This window comes from Idiotropiscis lumnitzeri, chromosome 11 (assembly GCF_059441095.1).
Source record: "Idiotropiscis lumnitzeri isolate Australia: NSW breed Sydney's pygmy pipehorse chromosome 11, RoL_Ilum_1.0, whole genome shotgun sequence".
Taxonomy (NCBI): domain Eukaryota; kingdom Metazoa; phylum Chordata; class Actinopteri; order Syngnathiformes; family Syngnathidae; genus Idiotropiscis; species Idiotropiscis lumnitzeri.
In genome coordinates, this window is record NC_142401.1 from 15,164,964 (window position 1) to 15,192,203 (window position 27,240).

At 40.7% G+C, this 27,240-nt stretch overlaps 3 protein-coding genes across 8 annotated transcripts; 1 reads left to right on the forward strand and 2 right to left on the reverse strand.

The window, feature by feature from the left end:
- Position 1: 1 nt before the first annotated feature.
- Positions 2-1,729, forward strand: cenps (centromere protein S). Of its 2 annotated transcripts, none has more exons than XM_088310022.1 (5): positions 2-194; positions 264-387; positions 1,292-1,325; positions 1,410-1,476; positions 1,579-1,729. In XM_088310022.1, exons 1-5 carry the CDS (start codon positions 165-167, stop codon positions 1,654-1,656), a joined length of 333 nt encoding a protein of 110 aa, XP_088166148.1. In that variant the 5' UTR covers positions 2-164; the 3' UTR covers positions 1,657-1,729. The 2 variants fall into 2 exon arrangements, with proteins under 2 accessions (XP_088166148.1, XP_088166149.1); XM_088310023.1 differs by having other exon boundaries at positions 273-387.
- tardbpb (TAR DNA binding protein b) lies at positions 1,553-9,793 on the reverse strand. 3 transcript variants are annotated; one of them, XM_088310020.1, is made up of 7 exons: positions 9,133-9,793; positions 6,235-6,398; positions 5,993-6,142; positions 5,740-5,910; positions 4,341-4,821; positions 3,258-3,445; positions 1,553-2,566 (listed from the first exon to the last, which is right to left on the reverse strand). In XM_088310020.1, exons 1-7 carry the CDS (start codon positions 9,371-9,373, stop codon positions 2,531-2,533), a joined length of 1,431 nt encoding a protein of 476 aa, XP_088166146.1. In that variant the 5' UTR covers positions 9,374-9,793; the 3' UTR covers positions 1,553-2,530. The 3 variants fall into 3 exon arrangements, with proteins under 3 accessions (XP_088166146.1, XP_088166145.1, XP_088166144.1); XM_088310019.1 differs by having other exon boundaries at positions 1,553-4,821; positions 6,002-6,142; XM_088310018.1 differs by having other exon boundaries at positions 1,553-4,821.
- A 1,204-nt stretch (positions 9,794-10,997) lies between these two features.
- On the reverse strand, positions 10,998-26,746 carry gnb1b (guanine nucleotide binding protein (G protein), beta polypeptide 1b). 3 transcript variants are annotated; one of them, XM_088308310.1, is made up of 11 exons: positions 26,641-26,746; positions 20,212-20,317; positions 20,092-20,130; positions 19,829-19,935; positions 19,637-19,700; positions 19,219-19,381; positions 18,434-18,500; positions 18,150-18,351; positions 16,496-16,712; positions 14,787-14,902; positions 10,998-12,815 (listed from the first exon to the last, which is right to left on the reverse strand). In XM_088308310.1, the coding sequence occupies exons 2-10, from the start codon at positions 20,266-20,268 to the stop codon at positions 14,796-14,798; spliced, it is 1,023 nt and encodes a 340-aa protein (XP_088164436.1). In that variant the 5' UTR covers positions 20,269-20,317; positions 26,641-26,746; the 3' UTR covers positions 10,998-12,815; positions 14,787-14,795. The 3 variants fall into 3 exon arrangements, with proteins under 3 accessions (XP_088164436.1, XP_088164434.1, XP_088164435.1); XM_088308308.1 differs by lacking the exon at positions 26,641-26,746 and adding an exon at positions 26,362-26,616; XM_088308309.1 differs by lacking the exon at positions 26,641-26,746 and adding an exon at positions 21,376-21,399.
- Positions 26,747-27,240: the final 494 nt, after the last annotated feature.

Below are 27,240 nucleotides of genomic sequence, written 5' to 3' on the forward strand. Positions count from 1 at the left end.
GTTGGTCGGTTTGTCTTGAATTTGTGCCGCGAAGTTCCTCTCAACAACTGTCACCAAAACATTATCATGGGATCACGTTTACCGGTAGCTGCTGTTATATGACCATTTTGACTTCATATAGTTAGAAAAGGGTCCGAATGAAGCTATATTTTACTTAAACGAAAATGACAGAGAGCGAGGACGAAACGCGTCTGGTGGGTAAACACAACACCAATGAATGTAACTTTGTGTTAATGTAGCAAATGACAGAATTTCCATTCCAGCGACTGAAGGCGGCCTTACATTACACGGTCGGTCGGATGTGTCACCAAATGGGCGAAGAGCACCGCTGGGAGTTTAGCCGCCAAGTGATAGCGGCCATAACCGAGACAACTTTCAGACAATGTGGTGGGTATCGACCAATAGTTACCGACGCGGCTACGTCCATCCACTTTCTAGCTGGTCGTTATGCTTTTGAATACTGTGCTCATAGAAAGTTATTTAATTCAAGGGAAAATACTTGGAAAGTAATTCCTTGTCAAATCTATGATACAAATAACGTTGTGTATTTTCATAGATAATGTTTACGATTTTGAAACCAAACTTGGCATCTATAGAAAGAAAAACTTTTTTTTTTTGCAAGAAGTTTTCTAATAGATATCTTGCTATAAGGTTGCTAATAACTGGCCCATCTACCCCATTAAAAAATATGACGATCTACCTTCAATCTTTTTTTTACGAAATATTTATTGTAAATATACACTCATGTCTGCTTTAAATACAGTACAATTTACAGTTACATTTTTTCCAGCAGTCTGACTTAATTCACAGTCTCTAGATCTCATATTCATGTGTATAGTTATTCCTTTCAGTGTATGATACAAAAAAGTCACTTTATAGTACATATTTCAGTTTTTTTTTAAACTATTCTGCTGCTTAGCTGCGTACTATAATTTCCCCACTTAATTCAAAGTTTCTTAAGCTCACACACCTTTGTCAAAAAAAAATAAATACATGCATCTTTTATTGTTTACATAAAAAATGAGAAGGGGTATAGTTTGGCGACCAGAATATAATAAAAATAAGTATTTTAAACATAAAGATGAGTTTCCAGTGTGCCTTTGAAAACTAACAATCCTAAAATTCTGCCAACATAGAAATGCGCTATTTCATTTAACAGTATCTAACACAGATGGTTTAATTTCCAGATGCTGCACCAGAACTGGATCTCAATAGCTTGTGCAAGTGTACCAAAAGCATCTCTTTGTCTACTCCCATTGACTCAAAAGGCTTTCTGTTGGTTCTTTTTCAGATATATTTGCAAAAGACCTGGAAGCGTTTGCCAAGTAAGCATTTTTTTCTCAACCTTTAATTTGTGACCTGGGGTTTTGTAGGTTAACCTCAATACCCGCTAAACTCTCTGATTACAGACACGCTAAAAGATGCACTGTGTCAGCAGAGGATGTAAAACTTTTGGCCCGTCGCAGCACTGCATTGGTGAGTTTTTTTCCAGTCAAATATTTTTAAAAATGCGTCACAACTTAAAAGTACAAACATTCTCCAACTCACAATGTCTTGTTTGATTCCCCTTTATTTCAGTCAAAGCACATACAGAGGAAAAGCGAAGAACTGGAAAAAGATCAGAAGGCTTTAAGCAAGAAGAAGAACAAAGAATAAGACAAAGACTGGCCCTTACTCCCCACTCGTACCCCGAACATTCTAATAAACATGTCAACACGACAAAAATTAATCTGACAATTTGAGGTTATTTTTTGCGGGGGTCTCTCACCCAGGATTTGCACTGTATGGTGCAAGTGGCAATTTTAGTTTTCGCTGTCGTGTGGCACAATTTGGGTGTGTGAGATGGCTGTGGAAATGGGGGGTGAGGGGTATTATCTCAAGATCATAATCATGCCTACAAACATGTGGATGAGAAAAGCATACATGGTCTAAATATGCTAGGTTAGGTGTGGATCATTAATAAAGCAGTATTATAGACAGCGACCGGTGGAGGAATGTAGAGGTTACCCACAATGAGATCAATGAGAGTTGTCTCGACTTGCCCTGTTTTCCTTGATGGGATTGCTGGTGAGAGGCACCGCCATAAACAAAGGATTGGGGTTTTAAGAAATTAGATTTTGCCCTTATGTTCATTAGTACAAACAAAGCCGTATTGTATCGGTCACCTCAAATACACAACAAAAACTGGGCACTTGGCTCTGCAGTGTTAATCCATTTTTCTTGCTGATGCGTTGGCACCAGTAGCCATACTCATTGATGACTGTAAAGTTTCTACAAAAGTGCAGAAAGACCTCTGACCATTCCACAGATGTGATATTAGACAGCTGTCCAATTACTAAGAGTATGGAAACAAAGACCCTTTATCCAAACACTCAACAGAGTTCGATGAAACTCTTACGCCATACAAGCAGAGGGAAATAGCATTCTCTCTCTCTCACAAGAAATTGAGCAAAAAGACAGGTACTACCCCACGTCTGAGAAGGCCACACACAAAGTGTTGGAACTTCCGTCTTCATCCTTCTGTCGGGGTTCAAATGTTGACCTCGACCAGCGGAGCCCAAGGTCCCTAGATGTGTGAATTGAATTAGTTTCTTTAATCCCACGCAGGTAGCATCAACTAATCTATTCAAATGAACTTTATTAGACAGCTCCCTTCATTAAACAAATTTTTCCAAACACCTCACAAACATCAAAAGCCTATATAAAAGGGAGAGGGAGGGGGGACCATTAGGACACCACTCCACGTTCCCACATCACACGCGCGTCGCCACCAGTGTTTCATCAGTCTCCGTCATCCACATCAAATGCACACGTACAGATCAGTCCAGGAACAAAGAACAACACACACCATACAGCGTTCAAATCAGATTATAGAAGCATTACAAAGAGCACAACACTCCACTGCATTTTCATGTTGACACATTAAGAGTAAGTGAAAAATCTTGCAAAGATTTAAAGGAAATAAAATCTTTTGACACACTAATCAAAAGGATGTCCACATTTAAGGGGTGGGAGGCGCTTGTAGCGTCTGCTGCTTCCACTCACACATTCATAGAAAAATCAGTCACATTTTGGGGGGGCTCGTTCACTGCACAAGCAGTCCTCAGTCCGCTCACTCACCAACCGCTCCACTCTTCGCCACAAGCCATCCGCACTCATCAGATTCCCCCCCCCGCATCCAAAAAATGTCACTTGCGCAGTTCTCGCTCCAATCATAAGTGGATTTTTTTTTTTTTAAAAAGTGAAAACAGACCCACCGTCTCGTGAGAACATGCTGAGTGGAGCCGTTGTTTGATGGCATAGCATTTACACAGGCGGGAAGAGGGAGAGTGATAGTGCTTATCGCCCCCGCGACAATGCTGCCATATTGGAGCTTCCTTGCAGGAAAATGGAAGAGAGGTCAACTGCAGAAGAGATTTCAATGAAGGCGTTTGTCCACTTTTGACTGCAAATAAAAGTAAACTTCTAACCAGATTCTCCCCAATGCAAGAATGCCTTCAAATTAGAACGTAGCTGGATAATGATAAACAGGCATATTTCTTTCTTCAACTCAAATCTTCACAGGACAATAAATGCATTAGAGAATCCAGTTGAAATTGATATAAAGTTGACAGGAGAGAAGAAAATGACTTAATAAATCAGGGGTGTCCAAATTCTTCTTCCAAGGGTTGCTTTGTAGAAAAATTGAAGAATGGAAGAGCCGCTGACATGCTACAGTTAGTTTTACACATCAATGTAGGTAAATATATATGTGAAGCAATTAGTGTTTATATTACATATTTAAAAGAAGGGTTATGAAGCCAAAAGTACATAATCTGTGGGTAGCCAGTGGCCCTGAATCCCAAAAGAACGTTGTCAGGCCGAGTACCGAGCAAAAGCAGAATCACATCCCCGCTTTCCAAATAACTGGAACAACTTGTGCAAAGCTGACCATGACACAGACAAGAAAGTGGAGCAAAGAATTGCCATTCTGACGCACACCTTACTCAATGACGTGATCCGTGGAAAACAAGTAAGAGATGAGAAAACATTTTTTTTTCTAGCAGCCCGGCAAAAGTAAGTAGTACAATGCAAACAAACAGCATGAGCTTCGACAATTAATTTGAGTATATGCCATGCAACGCAAAAAAGATGTTGGTGGGCTGCAAATGGCCCCTGAGCAGCAATTTGGACACCCCTGCTCTAAATTATATCATTAGCTTCTTTTCCTCACAATGTACAAAACATTGTCCACAAAAAGTTTTGTTCTGGTACGCAGACAGCCGAAATAAAATGTGTTTCAAGACTTAATTCTTTCTCACAATACTTACCGCACGCACACAAAATGCTTTATTACATACCCCACCCAGATGACTTTGACTCCATGCTGGACCCAAACCCTGAGCTAAACCCACTACCGCCACTGGTGGAGTTTGCGCCCGTGCCCCAGCCCAGGCTGGCCGAGCCGGCGCCGTAGTTGCTGTTGCTCGCGCTGAACGACTGACTCTGGTCTCGACTAGAGCTGGTGCCGCCGGTGCCACTGGCTGACGAGGACGACTGCTGCTGGCTGGCCAGCATACCCATCATCCCCCAACTGCTCTGCAGGGCCGCCTGCGCCGCCGCCATCATTGCCGGGTTGAGGTTGAAGGAACCAAAATTGGCCATGTTACTGTTGGTGCTGCTCCCCATGCCGCTACGGCTGGCCCCAAACGCCTGGGCGCCAAAGCCATTTCCGAAACGTGTGCGGTCAAACTGCCTGTTGCCATGTTTGGGCTCTGCGTTTGAGATGTGGACACTCACGCCTTTGATGATCAAGTCTTCGCCGCACAGACTCTGTGCAACCTAAGAAGGGTGTGGGGTGAAAAGCAAAAAAAAAAAAAAAAACAACAGTTACCAGGTCAAATTGAAGCAGTTCGGAAATCAGATCGACTTTGATCCGTGATCTGCACTGATCAAGCGCCACAGTTTGCGGCATTGGGGTGAAATGCATCCTCAAATTGATTACTTTTTTCTGCCTCTTGTCCCAACACCATCATTCACACAGACATGTCAAGGAAGCTGCAAACATACTAAGCGAACACACCGCCTCCGTCAAGGCTAACATCAATAGCCGCTGTTAGCATTAGCAACAAGTGCCAAGCTGGTCATTGAAGAGTTGTTTCTTGGATTACTTTTTTATTTTTATTTTACTTTTTCAATATTGTGGACTTAAATTTCTTTGTAATGCAGTTTCTATGTTTAATGGAAGGAAATGTAGCTTAAATTGCATTGCGAGGTCTTTTTCATCAAAAAACAAGTCTTCATTTATTTTATGAAACACTTTTACTCATTAAATAATTTCAAGAAAACATTGAGCTCAAAATGTCGGCATGATACGGCATTAAATTGTGTTCTTAAATCCTCAATGGTCATATAAAACAGTTGGAGTTTTATAGGGGTGTGGGCCAATGCCGTAAGCCACCTGCCCATTGCCTCTGGTCAGCACACCAGACGCTACTAAAGGTGCCAAGAACTAAGCGGAGGCTTTACCACTGCCGGTCCCTCACTTTGAAATGACCTTCCAATAAATGATAGCCAAGCTCTCCTCTCTGTTTTTAAAATGATGAGTACCAAACAATCTCGAGTGCTCAATGGAGAACCTACCAAAATGTTTTATGTGCACCCCTACACACAAGTCATATGCCATTATTGCTCACAGAACACTGCCAAACTAAAGGTTCTCAACTAAAGAGAGTCATGAAACGCTTGGTCGATTAATACCTGATCATCTGCAAATGTGACAAAGGCAAAAGCACGAAACGGCTTGGGGATGAAGACATCTGTGACTTCTCCATACTGCATAAAGAACTGCCTCAGCTCGTCGGTGGTCATGTCCTCCGTGCAACGTCCCACGAACACTTTGCGACTCCTCAGCGGTTCATCTGGGCCTTGCTGTGAACACAAGATTAGTACCAGGTTAGAAAAACAAATGCTCAAAACCACTAATTTTTTTGCAGTGGAGTGTGGACATTACCATATTCACCTTGGAGTTGGGGAACTTGCAGTCGCACCATCTGCCATCAATCATGTGGCGCTGGGCAATGACCTTTTCCTGTGATTCGTACTCTGTGAAGCGCACAAAGCCAAACCCTTTGGAGTTTCCTGACCTGCCGTCTCGTTTTACCTGACCAGACAAGAAACGGCGCACTCTGGTGGCTGAACATCAACCCACACTTTATGTCACAAGAGCATTTTACCCAGGTCATGTGGCCATACCTGCACCATGATGACTTCGCCAAAGGTGCTGAAGTAGTCTTTCAGGTCCTGCTCCGTGGTTTTCCAAGGAAGACCCAACACGATCAGGTCTGACGTCTTCATGTCACCCCGCTTCATTTTCACGGCTGACGAGGCATCGATTTCTTCCATTTTTCTCTTGTTATCTGCATAGAACACGTTGGTTCTGCAGTTACTCAAAATGTGATGATTTTCTTGTCTTGATTTCTTTGCCTTACGAAATTCTGCTATCTTGTAGGGCTCATACAGCCAGGATGGTCCAATTTTAAATAACAAGCTCAATTTAAGTATATTTTTTCAGGAAAATTATATTAGCTTGCATTTTCTATTTTATCAATTTTTGGGGGAGAAATTAACACAAAACTAAGGAGAAGCAAGAAGCGCGTCATCAAAAACTGACTAATTTATTTTACGGAGGATTGAGGGGGTTTCTCCAGTAAAAATTAAATGAGTTCATAAATCACCAAAATACACAAATACAATGCGTTACGATTAGCTTTTTGTACATGGCTGGCTGTCTCAACAACAATTTAGCGTAGCTAAATGTACAAAATATAATCAGTCGGGTTTTGTGTGCGCATTCTTGCTCTTCAGACGCTTAGCCTAAGTCAGTAATTCTCAAATAGTGGGGGTGCGGTGCGATGCTGAGGGGGGCGTGTGGGACCCTGGGGAACATTTTTTGCATGGTTTTGGGACCGAAAAAACTGATATCAGACAACGTGAGTTTGAGCTTGTCAAAGCTGTTTGTGCCCCTAGTTCACGCAGTACTTTTTTTTTTTAAATAAGCGTTGGCCTGTCACGCAGTACTGATTAAAAAAAGCGTCGCCCTGTCGCTCGTTGACCCGGAAGTGTTATCTTTCGCCGCTCCTTAACTCATTTACTGCCATTGACGGCTAAAAACGTCAAAGATCCTTTTTTTTTTTTTACTCGGCTGGTAGTGAATGAGTTAAATGCCCCGCGCCAAGCTATCTTGCGCCGCAGCAGAACGGACTTTATTTGAACTATATGTAAGTCAGCAGAAGCAACAAGCTACGTGATGGCAAATAAACGACGCCGCAAACAAGTAGCGTTCTAAACGAGGAGGCGAGCAAGGAGGCGCTAAGCGCTAAAATGAATTGCTTTGATGTATGCTCGACTTTTAACAGAAGTCTGACTCAAACCGCGTTTGGGCGGAGAGCCAGCAGCTATGAACAGAAATGTTGGATTGCAACCATTACATATCTGTACATAAAATAAGACGACGGCTACGTGAGCAATTTAGCACACGCTCTCAGGCTGGAACTCGGAAATGGCTGACGTCATCACAACAAAGAGGTTCGACGTCAAACGTATTGTAAACATAAAAAAAACGTATAGTAAACATTAAATCTGTTGCTTTATGTTATTTATATAGAATTTTTGTTTAAAATCCCCCTAGCTCTTTTTGTCTTTTCTATATTATGTACGTATTAATAACTGTTTGGTTTGTTCATGTTAATAAAGTAAAAAAAAAAAACAGTAAATATTTATCATCTCATCAATATTTGCACAAGAGTACTGAGTTTCGAGATCCTCACAATAGTCGTTCTCAAAATGATATATTTTTTATCAATTTAGCTTTGTTAATGAATATTTTATTGACAATCTAACATTGATATAAAAAGAACATGTACATTAGCACGAAATGTAAAAAAAATGGTGGTGGGGGGGCGAATTGTTTTCTTCTTGGGAGGGGGGGGCGTGACAGGAAATAATTGAGAACCACTGGCCTAAGTGAAGAAGTGATCGTCACGTTATTTTTATTTTGTGAAGGTGATCATATGATCTTAAGATTCATGTCGAGGAATGCAAAATATTGCGCAAAACACTTTTATACTTTCAAAGGTAGAAGTGGACAACAGTAGTAATGTGCATTTGAATTTTGGTGGCGATCAGTCACCCTTTTAGACAACAGAACTGATATCGCGAGCAATATTACCTCGCTTGCCTCCCTGCTGTGACGTAGCCAGCTGAGACCGGAAAAAATAACAAGCGAGCTCCAAAAAGGGGGCGTGCCAATTTGTTGTACATCTCATCATAAAAAAGCCCTTAAATCACCACTGATAATTTTTGGGGAACGGATTTGAGTACTAATGTCATATTGTATAAGTGACAATGTTATGCTCACTCATGTGTCCCTTTAATGCTAACACAAAATGAAAACATCAGAGAGGCAAACAAAACTAGCCTGTTGCTATGCTAATTAAAACCTTACAGTGCCGCAACAGAATACTCAGGAGGATATATTCTTCATGCTTGGCAAAAATATTACCGCATCTTCCTGAGCTGTTCTGACTGCTTTCTCTGCGTTTATGTATTATACTGCCCCTTTGGTATCCAAGGCACTCATGTCAAAACAAGCACCACGATGCCATTGAATAATTATGACGCACAAAATGCGTAATTTTTAAAGCACAACAGAATACAATGCTATTATTCGAATTAAGAACATGTTAGACACATTTTGCTGGGTATTTTTGTGAATCCGAAACATTTACGGAATTCCTATTCGTTTGTTTCAATGGGGAAAAACAACTTGAGATACCAGCGTTGCAGTCATGAAAAAAAATATTTTCGGCAAACTGATTGATAAAGTAAACTTAGCTGGCTTGATAATATGATGCCTTCACGAGAAAATGCACAAACAAACTTTACACGGGGCACCTCGAAAGGCGGACGTCCCAAATTGTTCAATTTAAAAAAATAATTACAGCAACTCATAGAGGATATTGTCGCGCCGCTCATCCATCCACCCAATGACGCCGACACTGTACGTCAGAAAAGTGAACATAAACAACATGGCACTTTGACAGTCATTTCGATGAGAAAATGAGAAACAAACAAACGTATGATTTCGTTTACCTTTCGGATAGTTGACCACGTACACCATGTTCCCCCAGCCTGTCTCCGGGGCGTGCAGGACGCCCTCGACAATCCGTACGCCACGCATACACTGGGAAACAGGGCTCCTGAACCGGAGGCCGCACGCTCCGGGGAACTGGGCCGACACCGTCGACAGCAGAACGGTACCGTCGTCCTCGGACGGGATCTCCATGGGCTCCTCGTTCTCCTCCTCGGCTACTCGGACGTACACTTCGGCCATTTGTCTGGAGTTACGACGTTTAATATGGCTAGGCGGCACTGAATGAGTGCACCAAACTTTACAATTAGTAAAAATAAATTACCGTATGTAATCGCAGTTTGTTTTAGGTTTAAAATAAATTACGTTAGAGCAAACAAGAATCGAGTTAGGCATACGTGCCGGTTCTTTGTTCGTTCCAACGGTGTTGAATGTCAACAACGCACTAAAAGTACCTCGCAACGACATTAACGTCCACGAAAACTCGACAAAAGCAAAACAAAACAAAAATATGTCCCCGACTTTACAATCCTCGGCTGCAATTGCGTTTCTATGCAATATCGTCTTACCCAGAAATACGACATAAAGAGTGTTTTTGTTGTTGTTCCACGAGGTATATCAATTGCTACGCCATGTACGTTCGCTGAAACAGTATTACCTAAGAGAAGCAGGAAACGCGTCATCAAAAACGGATGGAGTTATTTTACAGAGGTAAATTATTCATTCTTTCCTTGCTTAATGGCGCCGTATTGTAGCACTTAAGAGCAACTCTTTCAAACCTAAAATCTTCTCAATTACAAGAGAGTTGCCTCCATAAACCCGTTTTATATTTTTTTGGTCGTTTTATTAGGTGTAGGGTTTTGTACTATAAAACCACCCCTGTTATGAGTCCAAGCATGGTACAGTCCACAAAGGTCGATTTTCCTCCAGCACGATAGCAAGATGGCCGATCACCTGTGTTGTATATTTTGTAAACAATAACAATCAAGTTGTGTTGGATTCATATGGTGGCCGAGATTGTTCCTTTTTGGCAACTCTCATACCACATTGCACATATATAATCTAGTTTCTTCTTTGTTGTTTCTGTAACAGATAAGCGTTTAATACGAAAAATCAAGAGAATACTACTCCATTTGTTTAAGGTAGCGCACGACAGAAAGAAAAGTGCAAGTGGTTCACGTCAAGCACATAAGCTTCGCAGTTCTGATGTTTTGGGTTCGAATCTCAGCTTCGGTCTCCCTTGGCTTTCTTCTTGAATTGGTTTTCATTTAAAATTTGTCTCAGCAAATATAGTTAATCCAACTTAAATGTAAGCAGGCAAACAACGGTCAACACGTCCAAGCCTGGAGGTTCTGGGTTCGAATCTGAAGCTTGCATTTTCTCCCCGTGCCATGCGGATTTTCCCACGTCTTAAAAACATTCATCTTAGGTACATTTTGGAACGAATTAGATTGAGGTTCCTTGTCTTAATGTGCACCTTGCAACAATGCTTCTCTCGCCCGAAAGACAACTGGGATATGTAGGCACTTAGAAAGTGTTTACGTGAAACAGTTTCTTTCTCAACCACTTAGCTTCATAAGGGTCGCAGGTGCACTGGAACCTATCCCAGATGACTCGGTGAGAGGAGCGGGGTCCACCCTGAACTGGGCACACGTCGACAAACACCCAGGCTCACATCTTCTGTGTGGACAATTTAGTCTTTAATGAATCTAACATTTATCTTTTTGGAATGTGGGAGAAAGCCGGAGGACATGGAAAAAATGCTGAGTTGAGATTCAAATAGGACTGTGAAGTAGATATGCTAGCCACTATCCCGCTGTGCTGCCTCAAATATGACAACAGGTGCAAAAACTCCAACACTGCTAGATAACTCTCAAACAGCTTTTTATTACATCTTCAATCAATAACAGTACATTTTAGTACAGTATCTATCTTGCATCCAGCTCACTGTGGAACACCAACAGACTGAAAGGAAATACCAAAAAAAAAAAAAAAGTGGAAAGCTACATAAGGGTGCAGAGCTCTAGTATATTCATGGAAAGGTGGGGGGGAGTAGGAAAATCCATCTGGAGTTGAATCGCATTTTTACTTGTGGCCACACACACAAAAATACATCACATTTATTGAAGTACATCATTTGCAGAGAAAGGAAAAAGTGAGAATGTCACACGTTAACAAAAGTGCTTCTGTATACAGTGAAATGTCATTCAGATGTTCTGCTTTTTCAATTTAAGACCAAAAAAGAAAAATAGAAACAAAGTTTAATATCGACACTGTATATGTGTGTTTGTTCCATTGAGTGAATATTTGAAGGAGAGAAAAGATGCTTGCCAAGGATAGAATTATGACAATGATTGTTAAATTCTTAAAAATTGGCATCAGTAGAACTGGTAAGCATATTGTATGCAGTCTCTTGCTCACTCTGGTGCATAGCATTACCAGTTATTAGTATGCAGAGCCAGCGCCCCAAAATGACTTGGATTAGGTTCAATCAATAAAGTTAACTCCTTTTTAGAACCCCCCCCAAAAAAAAATCTAGGACTGTTTTTTTTCTTCCATTTTATTATTTTAGCACCACTGAAAGCAAGTCTACAGCATGCACATCTAAATTAAGTCGTGTCAGACAAAATTAACTGTTTCAACTTAAAACAGACTTTTTTTTCCAGACATTGATTTTTTTGTGTACATTTCATTCACAGAGTTGCAACTGCAGTCCCAAGCAAAGGAAGTGTATTTAATCAGGTGAGGTGTTTCACTCAAAAAAAAAAAAAAAAGATACTAAACACAAGACCCTAAGCCTCCCCACCCACCCCAATCCATAATCATAAAATCCAACCACTGCCCCAGATAATCTCAGCACCTGCCTTGCTACTCTATCTCTTCCCAACAAAAGTCACTGACATGTACAATAATTAAAGGAGGAGGGGGTGGGTGGTTATAACTGGACAAAGTCACTCATAAGAACTCCTTTTTGGACTGGAATGAGCATTCATAACTTATAGCATGTGCTTGGTTAGTTAACAACATATTAGTTGAGAGGCAAAGCTTTTTCATGTGCAAAAGGCTGTGATGAGGGGAAAAAACAAAACGGGGGGGAAAAAAAACAGCTAAGTATATAAATACAGACATTTTGGAAAAGCTGCTCGTGTAATATGATCCAAGCTTTTGTTTAAATTTTTTAAAAACTTTGTATGCTTTTATCTTTCGTCGCTCATACGTGATTTAACTGGATTAGAAAGGACAAGCTGTCATTCAAACATATCTAAAACCACTAAAGAAATACAACCCCCCCCAAAAAAGCCATTGAGTAACAAACCGTCGGAATAGAATTCTAAAAAAAAAAAAAAAAAGTTAAATAATTTGTACAATTACACTCCAACATTTGCTTTCAAGACACACGTTTGAATGGGATGATAGTGTTTTTTTCTCTCTTTCTTTCTTTCAAGGTAACATGAAATGGTCCGAGAAGGAATGCACAAGTTTCTGATTTGATACCACAGGAGATCCTTTCTTTAATTAGGTGATAAGACAATTGTGCTCTTCTTTGTGTATGAAAGGATTCTTTTTCCCTTCGGCATTTTTTTTTTGTGGTGTCTAAGTCAGTTTTAAACAGTGTTGAAGAAGATGCTGTGAACATTCTGAAGTGGTAATGGTCTTCCAGTCGGCTTTGGAGTTAAAAGGACATCTAGGAAGCAAAAACGAGAGGCAAATGTAAAACAGTAACAATTCGCTTTTTAATCCAGTTTGTACAGGCGGTCCTGTTGACAAAAATGTTGTGTTTCTACAATTTGTAACAATGTATCCCCAATCTAGTCGTAAAGTCAGAATTACAGCAAAGATTTGCGTTTTTTTAAATATTTTTTTTAAAGGGCTCTTGTGCCCATGCTTGCACACTGTCTCACGTAGACTCGTAAGTAATTTATTTCACCGCTGTTTGAATGCCTGGTGCCAAGCTATCTTGCACCACAGCAGTACAGACTTTATTTGTACTACATGCATGTCCGTACGTAGGAGCAGCAATGAGCTGCGTGACGTGGATCATCTCCTCCATGGTGACAAATAAACTACCCCATTAACAAGTAGCGTCTAAACCGAGGAGGTGAACGAGGAGTTGCAAAGCCAGCTAATCTTTAATGTGAAATATAGAGTCAGGAAAGACCCAAAATAATCACTTATGTGTACAGTTGACTTAACAGAAGCCTGGCTAGAAAGCGCGTTAGTGTGGAGAACCAGCAGCTATGAACATAAATGTTGTATTTCAAGCAGTATGTGTCTCGACATAATAATAAGATGACGGCTACATCAGCAATTTAGCAGACGCCCTCAGACACGGAAACGGCTCACGTCATCATGACGAAGAGCTCAAAATGTCAAATGTGTATTAAATATTTATTTATTTCAATAACATTTGCAATATGTTACACCACAAATTTCTGAGTTGAGAGCTACACAATAATAGGCCTCAAAATGATATATTTTAATGAATTCAGCTATACTAAGGGACAATAATTTTATTGACAATCTGGCCTTTATGTACGAAGAACATTTACATTAGCATGAAATGTAAACATTTTGGGGTTTTAAAAAAAATGCATTTTCATGCACACAATTACACAAACAAAACTATACTTGACGGCAAATAGTTTTTAAAAACTGCCCCCCCTCTCACAAATCCTCTTCAGTGTTCTTGCATTATTACAGTAATATATTTTATTGTTTTTAATGCTATAATGACATTTGACAGTCATGTTTGTAAACGTCACTGCACATTGTGAAGAAAATCGCAAATTAAATCAAAATCGCAAAACATGTTTTTCCTAAAATCATTCAGCTCTAGCTGCGTATATTTTTGTCCACATGCCACATGTTTTGCTGTAGTAACTTTGACCTTGAGTGTACACGTCTTTACAAGGCATGGCCTGGCCTGGCCTGGTAAGTGACATGGGTCTCAGCAAATAAGCGTGCAGAGCTGGCTGTCACAGAGCTGCTAACTGTTCCGGATTGTCTGTATTTTGTTATGCAAATCTCTGAACGCAACCTAGTTAGAACAGGAACGTGGTGTTCCAGATATTTATCAAAAAAAAAATAATAATTAAAAAAAAAACATGCGTCACATTGTCCAAAAAGTTTGGCTGGCAACCAGTTCAGGGTGTATGCCGCCTACTGCCTGAGGACAGCTGGGATAGATGGATAGATAGATACATGAGGGCACTAGTGAATAAGTTTTTTTTCCATGCTCCTAAGTGCCAAATTACATAATTTCACCAGGATGCTTGTTAAATTTGGGTTTTGGGTTCCTAGATTTATACAAAAGGCAATTTATTAATCTGAAGAATAATAAAAAGCGATTCCAAAATGGCTGTCATAAAAATAAGATAATTGTCTCCAATGTCTGAGGCAGCCAATACGACTCCACACTTGAGACTTACCAAACTTGTGTGCTCGTTTGTTTTCGTTAGCGACAGAGTTCAAATGGGATCAGCAACTCGAACACATTGCGTATGGGAACATTAGTGTCTATGAACTCAAGTCGATACATTTCCCACACGGGCTTTTACTGGACAAAGACGTGAATTTGTTTCACAGCATAATCATCAATTAGAATGTGGCGGCTGAAATTTGATCTGTAGTATTAACAAATGGGGGAAAAAATAACCTTCAGGCTTCAATTCCAGATCTTCAGGAAGCTGTCCCAGGAGCCTGTGGCAACTGCCATGCCATCATCAGTCACGCCCAGGCAGCTCACGCGGTTGTCATGGCCAGCCAACACACCTAGAAAGGTACAAATAAATGAGTAAAACCTTCACGGGGACATATTATGGAGCATTGACTTTTAAATGGCTTTTATACAAAAAAAAACATCGCAATAATGGCCTATGCAATATGAATATCGCAAAGACATGCAACAACTTTCTAATGGAAACACATTGAGCGTGTTTATTTTTCCTTATGAAAAAAAATACTTATTTCATTAGATAATAAAATCTGTAATCTCTATGTACATATGAAATATTCCAATAATATCGATTCAGCTATAGTCCGAAGCGCGATTTCTAAATTTTGGCTGCTGGAGTTGAAAAGTTGGCGATTTTCCAGGTCACAATTGAACACAGCAGTGTACGCACACAAGCGCAATGACGTCGCCCACTCATGCAGGATTTCAAACACACTAAATATACACTTCCAGGTTAAGTGAGCATTATTTGTCTGCTCCCGAGTCAAACAGACAATTTATGAAGTCCATTGAAGGGATGGCGAAGCCTCGCACTTCTTAGCATGCTTTGATTTGAGCTTCTCGGTTCTCTTTATAATTTCATATGGGTGAAATGGCAAAAGCTTGTGGCCAAAATGTAGCCAGCATTACGGACGGCGCCTGGTACATTGGCTCATTATTCAACCATGACCCACAATTCAAACACTTGCAATTTAAAGGGGCAGAGCATCAGACCCGTCAAACCTTCACAAAGGAAAAAAATATATATACATATGAAATACATAACTTGTCCTAGCCACTGAATGTTTTGATTCTAATGAACGACTTAAGTCATTTTGGGCATTTAAGGTCCCCACGGTGGTGGATGGGTAACATTTGTGTTTCGTGACATGTCCATGTGCCACATAGACAAAGTGTAGTGTCACAACTGCTGCCACCAAGAGTGGAAATACTTGTGTCCTTACAGGCACTTGCACACCCGCCTCCACACGCACTCTAGGTTTTTCTCCCCTCAAGTACAAGCCACTCAAGTTGCAATGCTCAGCCTTTACCCCCTGTTGTCATGGTCATAAAAGATTGGATGCCACTGGCCTAGCAGCACACAGGGGGACACTGCTGGTCCTGTAAAATGGGCTAATATTGCTAAACAAAATAATAGGGCATAAATCACTGTTCCTACCGACCATTTTATCTTGTAATATTTTTTGCCTCAAAATAATACAATTCATCCCCCGCCCCCCCAAAAAAACGAGTTTCACAATTAGTATTTTTTTAAAATAATAAAATCAATTCTTTTACATGTTCTTTACAAATAAGTACATTTTAAGATAGGTCTTTGGACAAAAAAACCCCTAAAAGTTTGACATCCCCTAGAATACAATACCATACTGTTAGGCACAGCCTCTGACAGTCAGCAGTGAAGTTACAGAAAGACAGTTACAAATTTAACTATGTTTTTATGAATCCCAAATAAACACCAGAGCGTCCTGTCATTGGGAATCCTTGTGTTACTATTTAGTTGAGAAGATACTGTGGTACTGACCCTCTGGTGACACTGGCTATTATATCCTCCCCGGGTTACTAATAACAACGTTGGTATGCTTGTTTGAAGTTTGCATGCGCACAAGACCGTTATTGATGATTGGACTTACCGGCTCGGTCAGCCTTTAGTGTGTCCCACACGTTGCAGTTGAAATCATCATATCCGGCCAGGAGGAGACGGCCGCTCTTGGAGAACGCCACTGAGGTGATGCCGCAGATGATGTTGTCATGAGAGTAGATCATCAATTCCTGATCGGCGCGCAGGTCAAACAGCCTGCAGGTGGCATCATCCGAGCCAGTGGCAAAGGCGTTGCCATTGGGGAAGAACTAGAACCCAGGACATTAGAAAACATTAGTACATCACAATATACACTAGTCACAAAAAGTTGGGGATTTCAGGCAAAAATTCAGGATGAACATAAAATGTGCCGTGATCTTTACAGGCAACTCATTTTTAACCTTATCCAAACTTCAGAGTGTACAAAGCCAACTGATAAATGTTTCAGTATTTTTCACACAACTTGCTCAAGCTGAACAGCTAATTTCACAACCGGTGTTTGATCCAGGAAAGTTTAAAAGGACATCTATTTCTACCTTTCTGTGACCATTCCAGTCACTCAATCTCAATGGCTATTTTCCACCTGAGAATATCCTGTTGGAAGCCTCACAATGGCAAAGCACCATGGCAAGAACTTTTAACACTGAACAGCTAGACTGGGATTTCCTTGCAGTAACAGTACCATATTTTCACAACCATAAGGCACACCTAAAAGTCCCAAATTTCCTCCAAAACGAACGGGGCACCCTATAATGCAGAGCGCCTTGTGTACGGACAGAGTTCCATAGCTCTTTACCCGTGTGACTTTCTTCAACACTCCTGACCAACTGGGAGCATTTCACAGTGCATGTTAGCACCCTCTGTTGGTAAAGTTGAAGACTACAAAGTGCTGCAGAATTAACAGGGAGCAAAAAAAAAAAAAAGAATGGCACTTGGGATATGAATGTTATATGAGAGATGCGTTTTGTGTTCAAATTATTTCTTTGTTCCTTTTTTGGTTGTTTCATTGTTTGCTAGGATGCTTTTCAGTTGATGTTTGGGTGACAGTTTTGATTTTGACGTAAAACCCTGACTGTAAGTTGACTGGTGACTAGTGACATCCCTCCCCCGCAGTGTGTGATCACGTACTGTTAAGGTTAGAAAGGTTAAAGCTGCTCTCAAACCTGAGGGACTGCAGGACTGTGACCAACTCTGTTTTGCCCTTCCTGCCTTTTTCAAAACATATGCTAGCATGCATGCTAGCTTATGTTTTAGAGCGGCAGAGTATGTCTTGACAGACCTGCGCTCTATGTATGTGTTAAATACAGAAATAGCACCCGCAACTGAGACTGCGCCCTTTAATATAGTGCGCCCCATAGTCATGAAAATACAATACTTAGTTTTGTCGTGTCAAAAAGAAAATTGTCATCTTCGTCTGATGATGTATAAAAGGCTGTTGAAGTACACATTTTAATTCAACTAAAATGTTGATCTGGCCATGCTGTAAATGTTGCCATTCACTTTTTTGTTACAGAAAAGCAAGGTGTGCAAAAACCACTGAAACATTGAACAGCTGTACATGTGCATTCATGCAGAAGTTGAGGAAAAAGTCTAAGTTAAACTGTAGAGGTTGTAGTGCATTTTTGGTTAATCGAGAAATTTCATCCAAATATATCCCTAACGCTTTGTTCATAATGCAAGTTAACTAAAAACGGATGTTGACTTACACAGATGGCATTGATGTCGGACTCATGGCCAGTGAAGGTCTGTCTGCACATGCCCTCTCGCACATCCCAGAGTTTGGCCGAAGCGTCACAGGCCCCGGAGACAAATAATCGTGAATCCGGGGCCAGAGAGAGGCTCATGACATCACCCGTGTGCCCGGCAAACGTGGTTGTCTGCTGGCCGGTCTCAATGTCCCAAAGTGCACTGTCACATGACAAACACAATGTTCTCTTATAAACCGGGGCATTTGAAAAATGGCTCATCAAAACACTCTGCTTTCCCTTACCAGGTGGTGTCTCCCGAGCTTGTAACAATCTGGTTGTCATCAAGGAAACGACAGCAGGAAAGGTATCCTAAAATGGAGGCACGCGCCAGGTCAGTCATCTAAATATTTGCTTAATCTACATACATACTTGTCTTGGCTGCAGTGTCTTAGCACTACTTAAGAATTGTAAATAGAAGTGAATTTTTTTTATGACCAGTTTTAAGCTCAGTAGAACAAGCTGCATAGTGAACGACTACTTTTAACCATTTATTTCTATGTGACAAACTTGAAAATGGTCCAATTAAACCCGCAACATAACTTGGTTATATGTGTTATAAAAATAAAACATTATATGACAAGTGTGACCACTGGGCCCAAACATGCCCTACAACACCGATTTCCAACCACTGTACCGCAAAACCCTTGCGTGTCGTAAATCGAGATCATCAGATATGCTGTCGGAAATCATACCACTTCACTTAATTGGTGCAAAAATCAATCATTTATTTGCGACAAATACTTTTCTTTGTTCATCTAGCTATCCCTGCAACATATGATATGAAGAACTATTAAAGGCTTTTCCACAAGATGACAGAAGGAAGTTAACATGTGTTGACATTCATACTACAGAATGTCTTCAACAAAACAGGCCTCGAATCAACACCCAGGAGATTCCTGAGTAAATTGAGGGGAAATAAATGTTTTATTATCGACGTTCATTCGTGGAGGTGTGTTTTAAGTTTCATAAGGTAAAAGTTTGTGCCTTGGCTAAATAAAAGGTTGGCCAACACAACCAAAGCCAGTACCTGTATGTCCGGCGAGCTCGCGGCTCACACGTACGTTGCCCTCGCGGGTTTTCAGGTTGTAAATGGAGCAGATGTTGTCTAAGCCGCCGCAGGCCACATAATTTCCTGAAGGTGCATACGCGCACGTCATGACCCAGGAAGAACGAAGTGGAATGGCGTGGACCTACAATGGGAGTTGACAGCTCATGTTTCAAATACCAGACTTTCTCCAACACATGGCTTTTATTACATCTAGTGATCAAAGACAACGTGACAACACGTCAAGCCTAAAAAGTTGCCAGACACTGTGTATTGGAACATATTCCAATTGTCTACACGATTTTAGTTCTTTGACTACATTTATTAGTACATGACTGTTTCAAACATGAGGCCCTGGCGCAGTATGCATATGCACTATGCCATCATAAAAATGACTTGCCTTGTTTGTAGTATAGCTGTCCCAAATAATTAGTTTGCCATCTTGAGAAGCGCTGACCAAAAGCCTGAAAAAGACATCAATAGAAATATTGCAGCTCAAAAACAATTTTAATTATTTATTCATGTTAGTTACGACATTTAATGGCATCCATACAAGATTGAACATAAAACTAGAGTGTGCCATTAGGTGTACCTGGAATCTGTTCCCCAGTGCATGGCATAGATTTTGGCCAGATGACCCCTCAGTGTTCGTCTTGTACGCATCTGAATTCGCCCAACGGGATCGATGTTAGCCGTGATCTGGAATAACAAACAAGACAGCATCCTCTTTGATTTTCAGCATAATAAATGATCAGCATTGTTTTCTTAAAGATGACACTCAGCTAGTCTAATTAGTACACCAATAGACAACAAATTTTATGTTAGAAATTGCTGCGTGTTCCGTGGGGTTTTAACCTGTGATAGAGTGGCATCCGCACATGCTTTCCTGGCATCCTGTGAAGAGGAGAAAAAAGTCCTAATCAAATCTTGCTCATTATAATAGCGTTACAGAGCGAAAATAAGTACTCGACTCACTCGGATTTGATTTTTGAGCTGCTCTGCCTCTTGGCGTAACTGGTCCAGTTCACTCATTTTAGTCTTCTTTTTCAGTTACCTCTCTCCAGCTATTGGGGCACTTGATCTATAAAAAAAAAAGTGGCTTGTTAATTGATAGATACATAAACACAGTCAAGAAATTTGTCTAACTCATACACAACCACCTACAAGGTCCAAGATCCTTATACAAGAAAAACGCGTACAGTTCACAGGTCAACCTTACTTTCCTCCCTCAATGTCATGGCATAATCCCAACGCTTGAGCCAGACAAATCCAGTTGAGACATATCATTCGACTGATATGAAAAAGTAGCCCATCATCCATCTGACCTCAATCCCAGGATACTCCCGATGTTCGCCAAGTAATCAATAACGCACTTATATTAATAGTGAGACAAGGAACTGGCTGTATTCCCATGGTGTATTTTTCCTTCTTTAATAAATGGTAAAAATGGTAAATGGAGTGCATTTATGTAGCGCTTTATCCACAACATAATGTGCCCAAAGCGGTTTACAAAGCCTCACATTCTCACCCGCACACGCACGGGAAGCTGCCAGGTCCACTGGGAGCAAATTAGTCTTCAGTATCTTGCTCAAGGACACTTTGATATGGTCACAAGGAAGTTGAAGATGCCGCCCCATTTAATATACAATACAGGGACGGGGGGACTGCATTTAACCGTCAACCCAAACGATCCAGTCGGAGCAAGAAAGAGCCAACTTTGCCAAGGTAGCACAACACCAACATGGTGACGACATGACTGCAAGCAACATTTTGTATGCGTGAATCGATCACATTAATTATTCAGAAAGAAGTACATTAGGAAGCAGATGACATTTAAGTGCTTTAAAATGGAGCCGGACTATTCGTATTTATGTCGCACACAAGTCTGACAACAGCCCGGAAACAATAGATGAATTTGGTAAAATGGTCAAAATTTCCCAAATCCTAAAAAGTGAAAATGGTCATGAATCCACAGCAAAACCTGATGAGCTCTGCCCAACCACCTACATTAATCAGTTGTGAGATATACATTACTAAAAGAAGATCAAATAAAAAAGCCGAACTTTGGCCTAGGTAACAAACACAAATATTATCAATACGAGTTCCAAATTACTTTAACCTGAATAGCTATCACCTTACCTGTAGCGTTTCTGAGTGTTGCTTGACATTTCAGGACAATATTTAATAGCTTTGTAGCCCATGTCAATTCTCTGATTGGTTAGCCTTTGTCCAATAATCATCCTCTTACGTTTATTAATCTTATAATAACCGTGTCATGGAATGAGATTACCGAGCAGTGTCACACACTGAAGACTGAATACCTTCATCACCTTGAAAACGATACCCAGGCATGCCATTAAATAATAATTTATAATCGAGTCAACTCAAAAATACAATGCGTTTACGATGGTAACCCAAATTTCTACATAATTTGTACAATTCAAGTACCTTGTGCATATGCTCTAGGGGGGCGCAGTATAGATGGTTTATTCAATTTAAGGTAGGGATGAACTATGCAATTTTGAGATGGTCAAAGCTGCATTTTTTTAAGGGCTCTTGTGCCGCACGCTAACGAGGCAAGTCACACTAATCAGCGGCATACCGATTAAAAATAAATAAATAATTTAAAAAATGCATCGCGCTGACGGCCGTAGTCCCAAAAGTAATTTATTAAGCCACTGCTTGAATGCTAGGTATCAAGCTATCTTGCGCCGCAGCAGTACGGTCTTTATTTGTTCTATATGTAAATCTGTTCACAGCAACAGCAACGAGCTGCGTGATGTGGCTCATCTCCGTGGCGACAATTAAACTGCCCCGCTAACAAGTAGTGTTTTAACCGAGGAGGCCAACGAGGAGGCGCTAAATGTGCTAATCGCTAAGGTGAAACAGAGCGTTGGGAAAGACCCAAAATAAGTGCTTAGGACACTCTAAATTGTCTCAAGGTACAATTGTAAACGGGTATGGTTTGTCTTTGTGTGCCCTGCAATTGGCGGTACCCCTCACACTGCCCAATGACAGCTGGGATAGGCTCCTGCACACCCGCGACCCTCGTGACGATAAGCAGCTTGGATAATGTATGGCTGGTTACAATAAATATTTAAAATAAGAAGCTATGTTAGTCCCACATTGGATACATTTGCATTGTTTCAGCAGCAACAGGAAATAGAAAAATAGCATGTCAAAGAAAACATTTGTACACAAAGTACATTGCACAGAATAGAAATCTGACATATTGTCTGTGCATTAGCTAAGTGCTGATTGTTAATTTTGATGTTCGAGATCTAATGAATTGTTTGCTTTCTTTACCACGGTTGAACAGTGAAACAGAATTGGTAAAAGTCAATTAATCCATGGGCACATTAATTATAGAAAACTAAACTGAAAGCCAGTTGTACTCTTGTAAATGAAAACATCAGTAGTTTTTTGCACAATTTTGTCTTGAGATTTGCACAATGAGTGTGATCCTAATTTATATTTGTTTTTATTGCCATTTATTGGCTCAATTTAGTTTCTCTAATGGAGTATATAGATAATCCATTAAAAAAACTATTCATTTATTAAAGTATATTAATTAAAATATTTTTTACCCTTAATTTTACAGCATGATAAATACTGTTACCGCGTACAGATTCAATTGATATTGTGATGTGAATTTTGGACTATATCACCCACCCCAAATATGCACAAAATTATTCATTTCACTGAGAATTTTGACATAAGTGACATTTGTTTTACCATTTCAGGCTTTGTAACAGCTCCAGCTGTTGTGAAATGCGTTAAATACATAAAGTTGTATTGCATTGTTTTAGTAACCAAGTATTCAAAATACAATGTTTTGTACAGAAACAAAACTGAAGGCTTCTATCCAATTGGATAACTTCGCAAATACAAGTGTTGCCTTAAGTTTTAGTCGATCATTTGTTTTTCAGTCTTCGCGGCATCACAATGACCTATACAATTTATGTCACTGAGTAGAACACAGAACTCTCTATTGCTTGGGCCAGACTGTTGATAAAAGTGACAAAGATGACTCATTTTTGTTTTTCCTTATATTCACAAATTAGCAGGCTACTTTCTGGTTTACTAAGAAAGAAAAAGATAGGTGGTGCTATCATGGCTGGAAGAGCTAGACAGGTTGCACGAACGACATAGTGGCTCGAATTGCGTATGTGCAGTAATTCCTTGTTTATCGTGGTTGATGGGGTCCACAAACCCCCACGAAATGGGGAAAAAACACACAGTAGAGGTTGACTTTTTTGGGGGGGTATTTATATTTACGCCACATGGTTCCCAACCAATCCGTGTTACAAAACAAATTTACCTTTGAAAATTCAAAATCAAGAATAAATACCAAGCGGCAGACTGTGAGAGGAACGTAATCTACAAGCCCGCCGATTGCGACGGCACGTTGGCTAATAACTACGTTAATGTTTTAATTTTTATCCTAAAATTGGCTAAACTTAATTAGAATTCAAAAGTGCATTTTAGCCAAAGATACAATCATGTACTTTTAAACCCTTGTTGTGCCAAACGCAAGTTACTGCCATTTCTGCTCTTGGTGCTGCTGCTTCTTCTTTGATGCCTTCTTCTCTCTTCCTTCTTTTAAGATCACAAAGAAGAAGCGCCATCGCCAGAAGTAATTGTGGCTTAACTTTTGCTTTGCACAATAACATCAACAAGGACCTTTGGATCAAATGCAATGCAGGATTCTAGTTGAGGTAGGACATTTTGTCGGGCGGTTTAGCGTGCTGCATTGACAGCTTCCAGATAGATAGTTTTACCTTTATCTGTCCCCTTTATCCAGATTGACACAATTTCTCCCAGTCTTATGCACCGCAATCGACAGAGGTTTGTTGACAATGGTTTTGTAAATTCATCTGTCCTAATTTACTGGCATGTACGTCAAAATAAATGCGACATAATTAAACAATGCAAGTAGTGGCTTGAGACATTACACAGTCCTGTGTACATTTATTATTTCCCCATTGACCTCTGTGGATGCTTGCACTTCCTCTCCCTCATCACTTCTCCTTTCCTAAGCGCCTGATCAGGGTCAGCTGACTGCCTGATAAACAATGAGTGCTCGTAAACAGCTTGGTGTTTGGAGCTCACTGGCTTCTCTGCAATCGCCTCACCAGGGAAAATGTGTCTCCTCAGTTGCTGAGTGGCACAAATGTCATGTCACAAAGTGTTAAACAGGACAATTTTTAAATAAGCTGAAGCTGGATCACAGTGTGTGTGTGGTAATCATAACCAGCAATATCATCGTGCAAAATCCTTAATCCCAAAGAGCTCAAATCCTCAGTCAAAGAGTGAATGAGTGTGTAATCCTATCCATGTCCACTAACAGAAACAGCTGGCAAAGCAAAGCTGAGTAATGGCAATATGCTTTTCCATTCATAAAAAGGATGATTTTGATCTTAATTCTTTTACACACAACCTGCTTATGACCTTTGCCTGGATTTGAACACCAGCAATATAGCCATCATATCATTTCCACATGGCCTTTTTACTTTTTCTTGATATGATTTTTTTTAATAAGTTCAGTTCAGATATTTTCAATGTGTGTGTAATGAAAGACATTTTATATAACTTTCATTTCCATGCGGTTAAACAGTGACACTTGATCTGGGCCCCAGAGTGAGAGCACTTCAGTGATTTACCTACAACTGGGATTGTTTGCATTGTATTTGCATACCTGCAGGATAGCTGTTCATTCTAATTTGTCAAGAATAGGCGAGCCACATTACTAAACCTGTGAGCATTTAGCAAAATAAGTTTGAGGCTCTATTCTCCAGACAGCATACGATTGTAGAGCTATATGACTTGCAGTGCTATCAGAGAAGATGCAGCTATACGCCATCTTGCCTTCCCCCGGACTGTCTGTCCGCTAGTTAGCTTAGCATGTAGCTCGTTTCAAGTGGGGCGGCCTGCAAGCAGAACACAGTGGGGCATCTTCGTTTCCCATCGCCCTTATTCACCTCGCCAAAATATTCCCTTTGGATTTTTTTTGTCTTAGTACACGCTCGAATTCGAATACATTGAGGGAGAAAATTAGAATAATCATCGTTTCCCGTCCTTCCGCAATTGCAGCGACTTGCCATTAAAAGCTAGTGTAGGGAGGAGACGCTTTGAAAGGGTTTTGGCGAGGCCACTGGCTCTGCACAAATCCACTTACTTGCACACTAAACAATCTCGTTAAAGCACACGGCGTCCATTTGATTCAATTACTACCGTCGCGGTACTTATTTGCGGATCTATTCGAAATGTGCAAGGTCGGTCGGTCGGGGTGGGCGGCGAATACGGCCCTGCCTTTGCCTTCCACCAAGCAGGGCACACGAACACATTTTTTTGTCTACCATTTTTTGTTGGGAAAAATACTTGAACTTTTTATGTGACTTTAAAAGCGCAGGGTTGCAGCCGAGTTGCTAACTTCCAACACAAAAAAGGGTGTTAACGCCGCAACTCACATTCATTACGCCTCGAAGAATCTCCAGTGATACATAACGCTCCAATTTCTGCACAGAACCACTCGTCAAAAGCAGATACTATAACCAAATAAGCACAACTAGTTCGGCAATATAGGATTATTTTATTATAGACGAACACAACCCAGTCTGATCGTCGCCAACTGTGCATATGTATTTTTTTAAAAATATATATGTACGCGCACATGCACGCGCACACACACAAATCACTGCATTTGCAAGAAAACAGCATGAGTTTTGAGTAGTGAACGTTGTAAGGTAGATCTCACTCGATTTAGTTTAGATTATTCTTGTGGATCTTATCAGGGACTGTGAGGAGGGGGGAAGGCCGGAGAGGAGAGTGCTCGGTTCGGCCATGGGTGACACCGAGCCAGGGCCGGTTAACGGTACACATCATTCTCGAAATGTGAAATCTCCACTCTTTAACGCGTATACACGATAATTATATGTGTCTTGGTGGTCTTTTCAATGACTTTTGGGCGCTTATGTTGAAACAGCAGCTGACTTAAATGGCTAAGTGGCTAAAGCTAGCGCTACCCCACCCCCGAGCGGCTTAATTCGGCCCCAATACCCAACCCCACGCAAGATGATTAGGGGGTAATAAAAACAGCAACGTAGTCGCTTGATTTCACCTTACCTGAGTCAATGTGTTTGTTGGCATTGACCGGGAAAAGAGACGAGCCCACGAAAATCAGCGAAGAGCCCCCACCGCTAGCTCAAGAACTAGCCAGCCCCAGCTAGCGTCGCTTTGCCGAGGAAGCAGCGAGCCCAACAGTCGACCAACCGGAGATGAGGGAGGGAGGAGGGAGAAAAGGGGGGGGGATCACACCCACAAGCCTTGCACAGAACAAAGGCAGACCGAAAAAAAAGGCGAAGATTCAAAGTTTGTTTGCACTAGTCTTCCAGTACAACATACCGTCCCCGCCACTATGCCGAATCGAACGCGTGCCCTTTGCTGATGAAGAAGCACTCTCGTCCAGCCATTGAACGTCGAGATGGGCGCGGTGACCCTGCAGTCATCGTTGGGAAACCCCACGCTGCAGCAAGCAAAGCAATCGGCCGCCACCGGTGGTGCTTGTGTATAACTAAAAGCCTTACGTATCACTTCTTGGGGAACACGAGCACTGTTTTTATTTCCTTAAATTAACCAGTAAATTGTTAGAATTTCTATTGTTTCGTCCAAATGTAATTGGTCACTGCAGTTTACAGGGTGTCCTCGGTTCACGATGCAGGTCCGTTCCGACATTAGTGATGTCGTACAAATTTGTTCGCAAGTCTGAACACAACGTAGTGTGACTCATTTTGACGCTGAAGTTTTGAGTAATTGAAAAAAAATGGATAACTTATTCGATTTTCCCGTTTTGCTTAATAAATGTAATTAACCGATAAGGTATTTTTGTATTTGTTTTTATTTTTTTGAAAGTATACAGGGACAGTGCATATTAATAAAACAGTTTCCTGTAAATATGCCAGATTATAGCCAATGGCTAATTTGCATCCGTATTAAAAACATTCC